The 16,515-nt window shown below is 37.8% G+C and overlaps 1 protein-coding gene across 1 annotated transcript in view; it reads right to left on the bottom strand.

The window, feature by feature from the left end:
• NR1H4 (nuclear receptor subfamily 1 group H member 4) overlaps positions 1-16,515 on the bottom strand; it is a 55,266-nt gene that overhangs the window by 22,903 nt on the left and 15,848 nt on the right. The window contains exons 2-3 of the mRNA XM_041409786.1: positions 8,554-8,704; positions 191-553 (exon numbers count right to left, since the gene is read on the bottom strand). Of these exons, the coding sequence (XP_041265720.1) occupies positions 191-553; positions 8,554-8,638 (448 nt within the window). The 5' untranslated portion in view covers positions 8,639-8,704. The remainder of the gene's footprint in view (positions 1-190; positions 554-8,553; positions 8,705-16,515) is intronic.

Here is a 16,515-nt window from a genome sequence, read left to right as displayed (position 1 = left end):
GAGAAGACACTGCCAGTCTGCCTTCGGGGAAATACAGAATAGGGTACACAGGATCCAAATGCAAATCTCTAATATGTTTAATGATTTGGATGAAATTAACAAGAAAAGGAAAAAAAAAAAAAACCACAGACCAACAAAAACAACAAATCCTGAAAAGCTGCTGTTATTAGCTGAACTGATTTCATCCTACCTTTGCATCCTTCGCAGGTAAGGGCATTATAGTGATACCCAGAGGCTTTGTCACCACAGACCACACAGAGCTCTTCTCCCTTCATTCTTCCTGTGGAGTGACCCAGTCTGGGCTTTTTGGCTGCAGGGATATCCATTATCTCTGTCTCCCTTGTGAAAAAGGTCTCTGAGGGCAACCTCCTGAGTTCATACATCCCAGGGGAGTACCATTCCTCATGCTGCGGAGGGTAGAAGCCTAGGTTGGAGTAATAAGGTGGCGATGAGATCTGAGGCTGAACTTGGGGAAATGGCACATTGTTGTACTGCGCATAAGGTGACACGTCTGCCTCTTGCACTGGAGAACTCATTGATTCTGAAAGGACACCTGGAAAATAATAATGCAAAACCAATTTCTATTACTGCCACGAACTTGTAGTTATCAGAGAAGTTTCCACTTTCAGACATGTATCTCAAAAACCAGGCACAAACACAAAGATTGCATTATCTAAGCTCAGACTTGCTACACAAATGCATTGCAAGAAGTTTTAAATTTAATTTATTCATTCTCAGACACTCCTTTATAATTGGTGGAAATGTCCAGCACTGGCAGCTACATAAAAAAATCTTGAAAAATATCGTGCAGGTAATTGTATAATTGTTCAGTTTATAAGAAAGAGCAACCACACCCCAGAGAAGTTAGCAACTCAAATTAGGTCTGAAAGCAGAATGGAAGAAATCCAAACAAATGGCAAAAACCCCATGGTATTGGTGAAAGCTAAATCAAGATTCAAATATCTTGTTAGTTTGTATTAATTCTGAATGAATACATCATGACAGACAAAACTGCACTAGGGAAAAATGACAAAAGTGAGGCTTAATTAGATGACTGTAAGCATGAAATAAACCTTCAAGAAGAACCTGAAATAGGAAGGTGAGGTTACCAGGAAAGAGCAAGAAAGATATTCCTAATGTAAGTGATGAAATGCAACTTTGTCCCCATCCAGCCTCCAGTGGCCAGCCAGCCTCTGTAGCCTGTTCCCCAGCCCCTGTGCCATTCAGTGCAGCTGGGAGGCTCTCATAGGAAACAGCTCTGTAAGACAGCATTAGTCACCTCTGAGCCAGCCACAGACCTGGCAGTGGCACAAGGAGTGGCAACCTTTCCTGTCAGGATCAACACGGTATCTGGAGGTTACCTTAGCCTTGCTCATTAAATAGCATATTTTAAATTGCAGACAACTGAACCCTCATTTCTCTTCTGTACTCCAAGCACAACAAAATCTAGCAGTCCCTGCATTGTGTAGGTAAAATCAAGTCCACATCAAACAACTCAAAAGATGAACTTAAAAGTTATTTGCAAACTATTTCTTATTTTCTGTTGAAGAGAGCCACATCTTGTGGTTTTGTGAAAACTCTGACTCAATTTCTTCAATAGTTCCAAGAAGAGAGTCTGAGAAAAAGAGGGCATATTTCCAGGAAGATGATCAGTCCAGTTTCATTTGAATCAGCAGAAGTATTTACAAGGAAATCATAGATTAATGCTCATTGGTGACCATCACTTAACAGTACTTCAGAAGAACTCTAAAAACATTTTTGCTGACATAAAATTGGTCATGGACAAGTATCCTTCTTTTGTGAGGAATCAAAAACAATGAAGAAATGCCAACAGTTAAGAAGAGGGAACATCTGTAATGACAAAAATAATTAAAATCTATAGTGGGGGATCCTTCCCTCTGCTTTGTCTCACTCCAGTTAGTGCCAGAAATTGACCTTTTAATTACACTGGCTTTTTCACTTTCAAGGTCTCATGCTTCTGCTCTGCAGCTTTCTGCCCTTCCTGTTTTATCATGCTGCAGAAGCCATGCAAGAGTTTTGGGTTTGTGTGGTCTATTATTGCCCACAGCACATCTTTGCCAATTACAAGTGTTGAGGTCCCAGCTCCAGAATAAGCAGTGAGATGTATGTCTGGAATAATGTGACACAAAACCAAATGAGAAAAACGGCGCCCTTTATTACCAGCAATTAGTTTAATTATGGCTGCATTTCATTGCTCTGGAAGAGGCCAGGGCACCAAGGGCTACAGTGGCAGAAGCAGAGAGCAGAAGGCACTCCCCAAACCCAAGGTTATGCCACTTAAACACGTTTATAGACACACAGAGGGCATCTGGGGACTCTGTGAAGAGCCTGGAAGTGACATTACAGCTTCATGCATCAGATGCAAGGTGTCACCAATACCTGCCAGCCACAGTGGTGACAAAACAAGTGAAGGGTGAGGACAGCAAAGATTTGTCCAGTATAGGTTTAATGAGTGGTATTTTAGCTGTATTTGCCACTTGTTGAGACTGCTGCTCATGAGGACTGGACAAGGTACTTCAGGTACACATATGGGGTTAATTGTGGGGTACACAATCATTCAGTCTCTGTTTAGAAAGGAATCTGTTCACTGTGCAAACCTAAATTTTCATTTGCTCGTTGGTAATTAGTTGAGTTTGCTAAAAGAAAGTGGAACAATACCAAAATGAAAAGGAAGAAACTCTTGATTTTTAGCTTCCTGCCATACACAGGAAACTCCACAAAAGCTGTATAGTAGCCTCTTGAACTGCTTGGGCCTCTGAAAGAGCAAGAAGAGCAGGCAACATTCCTTCCACAGAAAAAAATATCAGCGCTTTTTAAAAAATTCAGAGCTACTAAAGGACTGCAGCACATCCTGAGACAATACTGGGGGTTTATTTAAACAACTGTAGAGCCATTTGGGCTACAAGTATGTTTAGAAAAATCTTCCCAATCATTAACTGTACCCTGCTTCCAAAGGAAACAAAAAAACCCACAAAAAACCCCAAACAAACAAAAAAAAAGAGTCTTAATTAAGTTAAATAAAGGAAAAAAAGCCAAACAGCCCATATCACTTCCTTTTTCCTTCCATCAGACACAGCGTTAAACAATTTAGCTGAACTGAGTCCATGCTCAGAGCAATGGAAGGGAAAAGGAAAACCAGACAGGTTTGAGAGAGACGGAGAGAACCTGTTATTGTTCTATGTAAAACAAACTCACAGCTTAAACTCTGGGAAGTGCTCAAAGACCAGTATGATTTTTGAAGATCATTAGCTTGCAACTACGTAGGTTTTCCCTACATAGCCGAAAAGTTTGAAGTTTAGCTTGAAGTTTTGAGGGTTCTTTGTTTGGTTTTGGTTTGGTTTGTTTTAAGTAGACCTGAACATGATGTACGTGTAGACCTGCACGTGAGAGTCTGGACTAAATAATTTCTTATCACAAAAGAAAAGTAATCTTATCTTACCAAGCGGAACGTACATAAGCTTTTCTCCAGATATCTCTATTAATAGAGGTCTGAGATGGACTGGTCTCATGCAACTAAAGCATGAGCAGCCCAGTAAAATCATTGCAGTTGCAGTAGTAACAGCAGTGAAAGTGAAATTAGAAATGAGCTCATTGGACTACACCAACATTTTGTTTATGTCTTAAATTTGTGGTCCTAAATTTTTTGAACCATTTATCTCTTTTTCCTTTTGGAAGGATACCTTTCAGATTTTTAGGGAAAGACTATTTAAGCACACACAAATGTTAAGTTAATTACATCTGCATATTTTTTCTATTTGCAAATCTTATATTTTGTAAATAAGTGTTTTTCAATAAATACCTTTTACAAAAATATTGAAAGCTTACTAAAAGCAAAGTGAAACCTTCACATGTGTGTGATCACTGTTTTACAAATATTTTCTACTTTCAACTGAAATTTATTAGAGAGTTCTACTTTTGTTACTTTAAATTTTACACAGAACACTTCACAAGAACCTTCAAAATATATTTGACTAGTAGAAATATTCCTTGCAGGAATAAAGAAACTCTTTTCAGTTTGCAGAACGATACTGAGATTTAGTGCAAGCTAAATGCAATTTTATGAAGAATATTACAGAACTTACAAGATCACATTTTAATGTAAAAGCTATTGTTCCACCAGTATAAATTTTAACAAAGAGAACTAAATTCTAAGCAGGTTTAAAATATGAACCCCTGGCTCTCCTTCATTATTCATGAAGGAATGTAATAGAATAACAATGTCCAGAATTTGGTAATTCGGAAACCATGGCATAGCCATTATCAAAATCCTGGTTTAATTCCAAACAAATCATTTGCGTATCTTTTAAAGATCACTTGGTGTAAAAAGCCTACTAGCATCCTACAATTTCAAGGAGGAGTGCAAGAATAGATAACAAAAATATCCAAGGGAGAATATGGCAATATCCTACCTCAGGCTGTGTTCAGTCTGACCATTTCTTGACGAAAAATACTCTCCTTAAGGTGCCACAGTCCTTCTTTCTCTCTCTTTTTCCTTTTTTTACCTCCTAAAGTCTACATGTACATAAAACTCCTTAATTCTGCTTTGTCTGTGTCCTGTTCACTGTGAGAACTTTCTTTAAGATTCGAAAGGAGTGACACAGACCAGAGGTTGTATAGTTTACTAATTAACTTCATTACGAGCAACTTGCTTGTAGATGCCGGAAACAATGTCTGCTCCCAGTGTGGATTTACCTGGATAAAATTTGGCTACCAGTTTGAGGGGATGCCTCCAAGTAGCCTAGCCATTGTATTTTTGTACCTATTGTGGTTTAGTTACAACCAACTTTGTATCAATGAATATTTGGTAAGGTCAGGTGGTTCTGCGCAATAGATTAACCACTCCAGTGTCACAGGAAGCAGGTTTTTTAAGTGGAGAAATATTGCATTCTCAAAAAAAGACCAAAGTGCTCAGACCATACTGAACACATCTATATGACAAGACAGAATGGTTTGGGCTGGAAAGGACCTTAAAGATCATCTAGTTCCAAACCCTGAAATAAGAAGGGACACCTTCCTCATAAGCAGGTTGCTGAAAGCCACATCCAATCTGTCCTTCTCATTAAATTTTTTATCACATTGCCACTCTGTTTGGTTTGGCTCTCTTAATAATTATTATGCATCCAATGTTTTCTGTTTTAATTTGTGCTGGTTTGTTTCTTTTTGATTTGGGGGTCAGTTATGAACCTAATTATCTGCTCTGCAGGGATGAAGCCAGATGTTCCATCAACTGCCAGGTGGTGCCAAAGACAAGAAGTTATTTAACATATCTTATAATCTTGAAGCTGTTTAATCAGTTTCGACACTTGACCCTAACAACTTTTTCATCACTATTATTTATTTTAAAAATACACACAGAGAAAAGACTAAACAAAACAAAAAAACCAACCAACCAAACAAACCACCAAAGAAAAAACAAAACCAAAAAACCCCACAAAATAAACCAAAATCCCCCAACAAAACAACAGCTAAAAACCCCCAAATAACCGCAAATCAAACCAAACCAAACCAAGAAAAAAAGCAGAAAAAAATTACATAAAAGGAGTCAGTCTTTTAAGCTACTTTTAGGCACTGTTCTGTATCTACAACAATTTTCAATGATATTTGTTGTTCTTTCATTAAAAAAAGTTTAGATATATTGGTCTTTCCCCCTCTTTGTTACATGTAATTTTTTTTCTTATTGTTCCTCATCTTTTCCCATACAGCTTTTAAGTGTTCATTCCTCCCAGAACCTTCTTTCACAGCTAGGGATGTAGTGAGGCTGGCATTTCTTGTCTTGTTATATTTTAGTGTCACATTACAAGAAAACATTTTCAGGCCACCAAAAATACCTGAAATACTTGAAAATACTTGAAATAGGCCTTCATTCAAACTAAGAATTTTATTTTCTTTTCAGGTTCTTAGAAATAATTCAGTTTCTGATATCTGAAGTTTTACACTTAGTATCTTGCATACTAGCAACTTCCATATGAGGTGCTTTCACAGAAAATAGAATGGAGCTAGCTACTTACTTATCATAGAAATGAGAGTTGGAGTCACATACTGTATATATTTCAGGTGCCACACAAATATATAACCTTTCTGAATCAACTGAGTAGAGAGTTAGAAAAAGAAAAGCAGTTTTGCAGGAAGACACAGTGGAAGGGAAGGACCCTGACTTTAACTAGGTTAAAGATCCTTCCTCATTTGCATTTTGAGGCCCTTTTCCCGGGGACTCATAACTGCAGAAGTGAAAAACTATGATTAAAACACACAGACTTCAAAAACATACTTTATCTTGGACATATACTCTGAAAAGGCAGCATAGAGTTTTCATCTACTGAAAGGTAGACAACCTTTTGTTCTGAAACCTGCTGCATCTAGAAGTCTTGAGGCTCAGGATGTAGAAGTGCCCTGGAATTACCATGAGGCTCAAAGCACAAGCAGCTCAGAATTTACAACATTTCTTTTTGAAATACCTGAACCTGGAGCTAATGTTTGGAGAAGCAATTAGATTTGCTTCTGAATGTCTAAGAATACTCTCCCAGTAGACTGAATAAAGCATAGTGAAAACAAAATGTATTTCCAAGGTTTTTTTACGGAATGTGAGTCTGCATCTTTGAATAAAGGAGACTGGTTTGTATAAAGGGTAACTTCTGTAAGTCAGCAATTTTTAACTTTTGAGCTGAAATGCATGAGAAAACCTAAAAGAAACATGCATTATAAGGACCGTCTAAAAGAAAAGCTTTCTTCCTGTTTTCTGGAGTTCACAAGTCACTTCCTGCCAAAATGGAATGTCAAAAATTGCAAATAATTTACAAAGATAAAGAATTGAGAGGCAAAGCCATTTCCTGCAAGTATTTTGCAGAGAGGGAGTCATATTTTCACAATGAGTAACTTTCTCTGAGCACTCAGTTGCATATTATTTCTGATAGGCTTTTTTTCCAGCTATAAAAGCAAAAAAGACACCATATTAGAGTGATACCCCACAAAACAAAAGTCAGCTTAAATGAAACACAGCAGGAGTGTTAAGTTTTCTTCCTAATAGGACCTCTGATTCAACTCCTTAATGCGTTATTTCTTTCTGTTACAGAAATGTCAGTTTGAATTAAATCTCCATTGTGCTAAGCTCTGAACACCTTTAATGAGAGACACAATGCCTCTTCTGAAAGCTTCACAATTTGTAAGATTACCCAGTGGAGGGAAAGTATCCTACATTAACATTCTTCCTTATATTTTCAAGCAACCTTATCACTAGTCCTTAATTAATGAAATAATTAATGAAAAAGTAGATATTGGGGGGAAATTTCTTGACAAAAATCTGAAGTAGTTCGGGTATGCAGGAGTTTTGAAAGATGACTGGATACAAAATTTGGCACCCTAGATTTGAACATCATTCTCCTCTCTGTATATCATGGCCTGACATTGGAATTAAGAGGCAGCAAAGGAGCTGTTTAGCTGTTACCATATATTTTTTTTCAACAACTCCAAAACATTTCTCTAACCAAACCCCAAAATAAAGAGGGATAAAAACCAGTAATGCACAATAATGGAGTGGGTTCTGCTTCCCATGAGTGATAATGTTTTGGTTTAATTATATGGAGCCAGCACACTGCAAGTGGTCTGACTTGTAGACATGGTCCTGACTTCTAGGAGCTCTGCAGCTGGAGTGGCTCTGGGTGCCAGAGTCCTTCCTTCCAGGCCCCAGGCATTACTCTTGTTTCAGACAGATGAAACTGGAATGGATTCTGTTTTTCCAGCACTCAAAAAGGCAGAATTCTGGTTCTATTTAGACTGTAAACTTCTGAAGTGTTGTAGCATTTTGTGGGTGTCTGTCCTGTGTGTGAGGCCCTCAATGTATCATAACTTACTCAATGAAGGACCCACTCTCTTGTCAAATGAAAGGCTAAAAAATTTATCTTTTTTTTTTTTTTCTTAGCAGTACATATATCAGAAAAGAGCTTACCCATGCTTGTAAAATATTGATCAAGAATTTTTCACTCATTAACAAACTCATGCTTAGCTTTGAAAATTTCAGTGAAACTGCAGCAAGGAGAATCTTCCAGCCTGTTTTATAAATTTTCTTGTGCACTGAAGTTAATAGGATAAGTTTTTAATGGTCTTAATAAGACAGAAATTTGAATTTAGGTGAAATGACTTTCATAAATTTGCATAATATGGAATGCAAATACATTGCACTATAATTTTGTTACAGATTAACTGGAAATATATCTGCTTAGCTTGATTTAAGTGACTCACATGAAGGTATCATCCAGCCTCCATACAAAGGTCTGTTTTTGCCAAATGATCTCCAGTATTAGAAGAGTGTCACAAAAAAAAACCTACAGGTTCTGCTGTGAGCAGTGATGAGAGCAATAATGTGCAGGATTGCATTCACACACAGATCTATTGTTTGTTATTCCTCTCATAGGTATTGAAGGTTCAAGAAGGTTGGCGCATTTCAGCCTAATATCCTTGACTTGAAATTTCAGTCAATTTTCTCCTGGGTTTCTGAGCATAGGACAGCTTGCTATTTCAACCAATTTGGTGACTTACCAAACAAATGAGGACCTTCAGCAAGAGGAAATCCATCAGCAGTGGCTAGCTGATGATGTCCTATTAGATTCATTTCAGATCCCATTTATTCTTCAGTTCAGGAGGAATATGCTGATTAATTAAGGTTTCAGGTTTCAGGTTGAAAGAGACCCTGAAATATATGAAACAAAAAGAATATTTAAAACAAGATAACTAACTTTTGTGTACCTAGTGTAAATCAGAATGTAGGATAACTAACTTTTGTGTACCTAGTGTAAATCAGAATATAGGAGGTTGTTTCAATATTTGCTGTAACAAACATTGTCTTGAAATTACAAAACCTAATTCAGCCTTTAAATAAAATGCTACATCCAGCCTGTTTGTTTTTTCCTTGCTGTGGCATATTTTATTCGCCCTCTTTCTGGTCATTTTAAATTAACAGCGGTTCATGCCCAAGTTTATTCAAATATTCAGAGTGAAGCACTGGCCTGACCTCCTGGGGGCATGCTGCCCAGCCCCCCTACCATGCAATACCAATTGTCTGCATTATTTTTCACCACCCTTTCATCATTTCATTGCTTGCACTTACTGAAAAAGTGTAAGTTTATGGTTAGATCAGAAGAACACGGACAGGAAAGTTGAATTTAATTTCTAGGGACCAGCTCTTTATCTCGTCTTCAGTAATTACTGAATAGATAGATGATAGATGGTGACAAAGACAGAAAGCCAAGCCTTGCTCTGATAACCAGGCTCGCTCATGTGCTCTTGCTGGTCTCCAGCAGCCACACAACTCTCCCTGGGGAGGCTGGGACAGGTGTGCAAGGGGCTCCCCTGCCCAGCTCACCTGGGTGGACTGGGCCATCTCCAGATTGCATTGGGGCAGGACCAACAGGAGAATGCAGAGCTCCAACCAGTAGATATCTCAAGAGCTTATACAGGCACCAAGAAGATGCTGCATAAACTTGCCAGCAATCTATTTTTTGTTTTACAGTCTTAATTCTGTGTTTGGTTTTATTACTGTGGGACTGTCCCTGGGACTGCATTTCCACTCACTGAAGGCATTTGAGAGTTCTAGCCCAGTCTGCTTCCCAGTGAGGGCCCAGCATGTTTCTTGAGGAGAAATGAAATCATCTGACAAACGTGAACGCTGCCGGGCAACCCAGTGCTGAGCAGGCTGGGAAGCAGCTTGTGAGAGTGACAAGCACACTCTGTAATTATATTCAGATTTGTCTGTAAGGACTCATTAAGTTCTTTTTTAACATAAACAGAGGCCCTCTAATTAGACAGATGCATTTTAAATGTCTGCCCACGGATAATTTAAACAGTTTACTTAGAAATGTCAAAAGCTACTTATCACAGACCAGATAGGGTTCTTGTGGCAAATCACATATAAACACAGAGTCTCAAATCTAGCACAGAAACATAGTTTTGCAACAGCAGAAAAACTCTATGTATCTTGGATGGGGTTTGGCAACCAGCCCAACCACCCCACTAGATCCACGTTTACTTCCAACCATTTTATTGCCTTGCTGCCTCATTTTCCAGAGAAGTTATCTGCTGAAATCAAGATGTGGGGCTACTCACATGGCTCTAAGGTCTTAAAATTCTTGACAGACAGATTTCTCATGAAATACCCATGACAAACCCTTGGGATGGGATTCCTCTTACAGCCCATTAGAAGTGTTCTGTGATGGGAGAAGGCAGTGACACAGTCAGGACTGTTATAATGGCCAGCAAGAAAAACATCAAAACGAGGTATATTCAGAGGGCTAATGAATATTTTCTGGATTTTCTTGTTGAAGACCAGAGAAGAGGGACCATCAGTGCCCTCTCCTCATGTCCCAGCCTTTTAATATCTTCCTTAAGATATTAAGAACAGCCCATGGGAGTGCAGCCCTTAGAGTTCCTTGCAGGAAGAGCTCTCCTTACAGACAGACATGAAGACTGCTCCACCACTGCCACTCATACTTCTCATGTCTCCTCATCAGCCCCTGTTTGTGGGCCTAACATTGCAACACCTGACACCAGCACTGGGATTGTGAATTTCTGTGTGTTAATACTGAGCCTAGAATTTATCTTCTTAGGGAATGCTGGATGCTGTATCAAAATACTTTAAATACAGTCCCAAGAGGACATGTATTTAAAAGTATTTACTGCCAGTATATCCTCAGACTTTCAATGCATAGATTCTTAGCTGGTAAGTTTTATATTCTACATCCTGCTAGTTTGTGCTGCAAAAGAAGAAGAAAGCTGGCAAGCTATGTTTCTAAATGCTTATAAATTGTCTGTGTTTTTTCTCTTTGATATGTCTGTAAACTTATTTCTTTTTTTTTTGGAGGATATTCCATTTTTTTAATATGTCATTGTATAATGCCCCTCTTTAACCTCAAGATGGATGCCTTAAAACCTATTATTCTTTGCATACACACACAAAAAGACCCAACCTTCATGTTATTAATACTGCCTTGTTGATAGTAAGAATATTGAGGACATATTTGTAATAATCTGCACTATTGTAGGATATTACAGGTTTTGTAACTCTATGCCTCATGCCACACATATCTTTGTCTGGATGGATTCAGGTCAAGCCAAATGTTCATGATGATTTTTCAACTCCCACCATTTTAATAGTTCATTTTCTTTAATATATCCAGCTGATGCTGACCATTTACTAGATCTCATGGAAGAGATTACTCCTATCTTCTTGGGGTTTCTGCAAGCCACAAGATCACCATAAAAAAGACCAGAAATAGATTTTCCAATGCATCTAACTTTGGTGCTGGAGATTTCACTGAACACCAAATTCTTCATTAAATACTGATTGATCTTTGGCTTTGATTTTCTCCTGAGTCCAGCCTGCTGTGAGCTGTCTAGCCTACATTAAATTTATCCATATAAATAATTTCATATGTATTTAAAAGGAGCAGGTGCTGATTTCCAGCTCTAAGACCTACACCAAGTGCACAGTACAGGGCATTGAAGCTACACTTACTCCATATATTGTTCAGTTCTGGGAAATAATGTAGGTCACTATATTGGACTGATACTCCATTCTGAGGTGTAACAACAAAAACAAAGAGCATCTGACATGTAAAAGCTGAAATAAAGGCAATAGAAGCACAGGAAAATAATACTGCTCTCCAAAATCAGAGTCCTTCAAGAGAAAAGAAAAAGCATGTGATAAATTAGAAAGCTTCTTTTTTCCAAATAATTTTTGTTAACTTTTAAAATAAACCAATCTACTACTCTACCTTTGGAGATTATTTCATGGGCCAAAATATACAGCAAAGGAAAACAGAGATCAGTTTGTATAAAGTAAAATATGTGCCCAACTGCTTGAGGTTATTGCCTTCAACTGCATGTTAATAGCTCAGAGTTGCATAAAACTTCATTACATGTAACCTTTAACATACTTCAGAACAATCACTGTGTGTTTACATGTTCTATGTTTAACTAAGAAAATTTATATGTGTATTATTTTATATGGGGCTTGTTTTTCCACTGTATGGTTGTATATACATATTTATTCAGGTTTCTTATAGGATACATGTTCATTGAGGTATACAAATATATATGTATAGACAATTGAACTCTAGATTTCAGATTTATTGTAGGCTCTTATCTGTGCACTACCCTGACCTTGCTATGGTCAATAGTAAAGATTTCCCTGGCTTCTGTGTCAGCAAAGCCAGGTCTCTTACTGAAATAATTATTAAATCAACTGACTTCATTGAAAACGAAAGCATCACGGCCCCACACTTTTAAGTAAATGTCAAAAATATATTTGATCATCAGAAAAGCTCCATGACAGCTCTAATTGTGGTTTACCTTCAGAAGAATGGTTGAATCTATTTCAATCACTCAGCAAAGGAAGATAAATCAAAGCACATGCAAAATCTTTCACGAATATTAGTGAAGTACATTTCCTTCCATCTGTCCCATAATATTTTCATATTCTTCACACATCTGACTGCCTATTGCTCAAAGAGAAATTTCAGTAACATCATTAATCTATGGCCCAATCCAAACATTGTTAACATCAATGGGAATACAGATTCCCATCTCATTCACAGGCTTTTGATGTGGCCTCATAGCCTTTCTGAAGAATATTTAATGCAGTGCCTCAGTTATTTGAGAAGCTATTTTATTTGCTTACCTGTTTGTTTTAAAGTGTATCAAAGGGACCTGAAAGCATTAGGAAGATTCATGCTCTCTATTTCCAGCCTGCTGCTCTCAGGTCATTTTGGCAAGCACAGCACTACAGGCAACTACACAGCAACTGATGCAAAATGTGAGCAACCATACAAGCAAGTTTGAGAAGCAAAGTCAGGACAAGTGTTACTGTGCTTATTTGAAATTTTCTGTTACATTTCTTAATATGGAGTTTAAAATCAGAGCAGGGAAGAGAGACACAGGACACAGAAAAAAAAATAGAATATTCCTACTTCTTAATTCTGAAGTAAAGGCAGTTATCTGAGTCCCAAGTAGAACTAAAAACTCTGTGAGAAGTATCAATGACATTTCTGTAAGCAGGTAAGTGACTTCAAAGAGTGGGGCCAGCTTCTGACTCTGCCTGGGATTACCTCCTAGACACCATTTGTGTTTCTTGCTTTCTCCAGCATCTTTTTCATGTCTGACTTGAAAAACCTGCAAGCCCTCCACTTCTAACTTGTTTTTGGACTGCCATTTAGACTAGTGCAGTTCCAATATAATTCCCAATCTTTAGGTTCTCTATAACACAAGTAATACCAATAAAAATAACAGAAGCGAAATGTGTTCCGCCACAGTTACAGTTTTCTGAAGATAAATGAGTAGCAGAAACACTCAGAGTAGAATTACATTTTCTTAGAAACTAGCAATGGATTCAAATAGTAATCACTTGAAATTTGAAACCCCCTTTTACTTTTCCTAGTTATGTGAAATATGTTCTAAAATCTTCAACTTTGGAAGATGCACTTGAAATATGTACACAGAACTGTCAAAGAAAAAAATGTATGAAACAAATATCATTTTCCCTCTCTGGATTTTTCTCTGTTCTCCCATTAATCACATTGAAAATATTTCCTGTTTCTAAAATGAGAAAAAAAATTTCAAAGATAATGCACAAAATTGACTAGATACTGGTGTTGCAAGAAAGTCTCAATATCAAACTTACACCTTCTGTTCCAGTGACACACAGGAGCCAGCTTCTAAAGACAAATTTCAACATGACCGTATTTTTCACCTTATCATTTTTCCCAAAGGGAATTCCTACTGTTGAGACAGTTTTGTGGATTAAATGACTTCTTAAATTATTCTTCACTTTAATTCTTTTGTTCTGATCAAAAAATCCATTAACATCCACTAAATAATTCAGGTGATAAAATTACTTTTATGCTACACAACAGCAAGAAGCTATCAGTTTTAGGAATTATTACTTACTGTTCTTTTCTGGAAGACTGCAGATGGCAGAATGTAAGACAGTTCTGAACTCAGTTCAGTATCCTAATGATTCTCACATAGGAACATTTTTGTTTTGTTTTTCTTTCATGTTTAGCAGAAGCCTGCAGTGATAACACAATGAATCAAAGCTTGGGTTTATTGGCTCAGTGCCCTAATGGACAAGGATTACTCATTAACAATTCTTTCTTTGCTAAACTCTCCAAACATGGGCTGTATTAAAATGTTGTGAATTCCAGCTTGACCATCAGCAGAGAGATTTGAGATGCTCGCTAATACTCTGATCGAGTGCAGAGGGGAAGTTAACTCAGACAGTGGGGTGATAGTACTTTGTTGCTAATTATAACACTTTCCTTGTACATGTCCATTTTTATGGCATCCTCGGCCGCCTTGCCTTTCCCATCCAAAGAGCCCAGATAGTATTCCAAGACATAAACTTGATTTTTATGTCTTTCTATTATTTTTTCATACTTTTCAGGGAGACTGAGCATTACACTGAGTGCTGAAGCAGAATAGGCTATAAATTACACCATCACAGGGATGTGAGGATATTAAAGTTTAATTCCTGTATCTGCAACAATCTCTGAAGAACTGCATCATTTTGATTTGGGCTCATCACCTAAAGCTTTAGACAAGAAACTGAGGCTCCTAATTTTAAATCTATCAGACTCATGCACTAGGTGTGCACAGGGGAAAGAAATTGGTACCTGTAGATAGAGAACCACATCCTTGAGTGGGTTGCACTGCATCTGAAAATGCTGATGTGTTGTCATTGACAGAAAGGGCACCTTGAACTACCACAGCCCAATTTACCCTGCAAAGGGATTCAAAGTGAAGACAAATGGATTGAGGCTGTTTTATTTCAACATCCCACCTACACAGGAAGCATAATAATTCCCTGGTTTGCATTGCTTAACATACCCAGTGGGCATGAGTTGATCTGACAGTGGTACTGAGACAAATTTCAGTCAGAGGAGACTATTGACAGCATCACTCATGATAAGTGAGTTCATGATTGCCACACAGTATATGATGTCCATCCTTGCCTACATATTTACACTGTCTGAGTAAGATTGAATACACAGAGACACAGGCTGTGCCTCCTGCTTGAGCAAAGGGAGGCACTGGGCAGCAAACACGGTCCTTTCTCTGAGAAAGGTGAGAGCTGCTGGCCCCAAAATTTGCCAAGAATAAAATTCCTTCACTTTCTCTTCTTTTAAGAGAAAAAAATAATACTTTAAAAAGGTATATTAATCCTCAAGCTTTTATCAGGGCAACTCAAATTCTCCATAAATTCTCTATACTTGTCATGAAAATATTATTAATAATTATCTCTTATGTGTTTTGTCTCCTGCAAACTCACCTGGTAGCCACCCAATCACTCCAGGTCTGACAGATTTCTGAAGAGAGCAATGGGAGAATAATGGCATAAGGTTGTCCCTGGACACTAACTCCCAAGAAACTACTGATTCCAGGGATTTATACCTAAAGCTCGTTCCAGCGTGCACTGGACACATGATAAATGCATTTAAGACAAGGGTCTCTTGGTCCTCCTTTCTGACTCTCTGAACACCATCTCACTCCAGTAAACAGTAAGATTTCTGTTTGACAAATTCATATTTAGCCAAATCAACAAAGAACTTTCAAGTAAGAGAATTCTTCCAAAACAACTCTACCCACAGGAGACAGGTGGTCTCTTCAACCAAGCATGCCAACAGCCCATCTGACACTTTCCACTATATGTCCACCCTGGTGGTGCCTAGAAAGCACATGCCATTTTACGATGCCAAAAAAACCAATTTATTTGGTCATCCTGAGGCCAGTGATGGGTTTTGTCCCACATCAGGAAAAAAAGCAGAAGTGGAGACAAGAAATCCAACAAATGTAATATTATGTGCCGTGGAGATTTCAGTCTCTTGGTAGGTTCCAAAGATCTGAAATTCCTTTTTCATCATTCAGCTTCCCCCAGCATTGGTCTGATATAGTTGGTGGCACAGAGCAATTGCTTTTTAGAAGCCCCTAGAGACTAATTTTCAATAAATATTTTTCCCAAAAAGTATTTTCCTCTGTGTGGATGTTGTTTGTCAGAGAGCTGAGAGTTTAGCACAAAGAAAATAGAATTTAATGCCCCTATTCACCAACACATTTGTTGTATTAAAACATTTTTCCCTTACAATAATAAAGAGGCAAGTGCCAAAGTGGTGCTTTGTCCACTAATCAATATATTCAAGATATTATTGGAAAAAGCAAAGAAATCACCCACATGATCAAAAGAGGAGATGTTGCCTGTGGCAATGACATGTGGCATTACTGGTTAAAGCCAGGTGTTCCTATTTATTGTGGTTCATGTACAAATGAGAGTTGAAGAGAAAGGAATTGGAGCAAATTAAATATATCTTCTGTGGTGTTTCAAGAGATTACATACACAGCATCAAGGGAGAGAACAGAAGGAGGAAATATTCAAACACAGATACTTATAAATGGAATATCTTCTCTAAGATAGCATTCTAAAATTTTTTAAATTTCAGAATATTATCTGACATC

The sequence above is a fragment of the Onychostruthus taczanowskii genome, unplaced genomic scaffold (genome assembly GCF_017590055.1).
Source record: "Onychostruthus taczanowskii isolate IOZ18803 unplaced genomic scaffold, ASM1759005v1 scaffold31, whole genome shotgun sequence".
In the NCBI taxonomy this organism is placed as follows: Eukaryota; Metazoa; Chordata; class Aves; order Passeriformes; family Passeridae; genus Onychostruthus; species Onychostruthus taczanowskii.
This window is presented reverse-complemented; position numbering and strand designations above follow the sequence as displayed.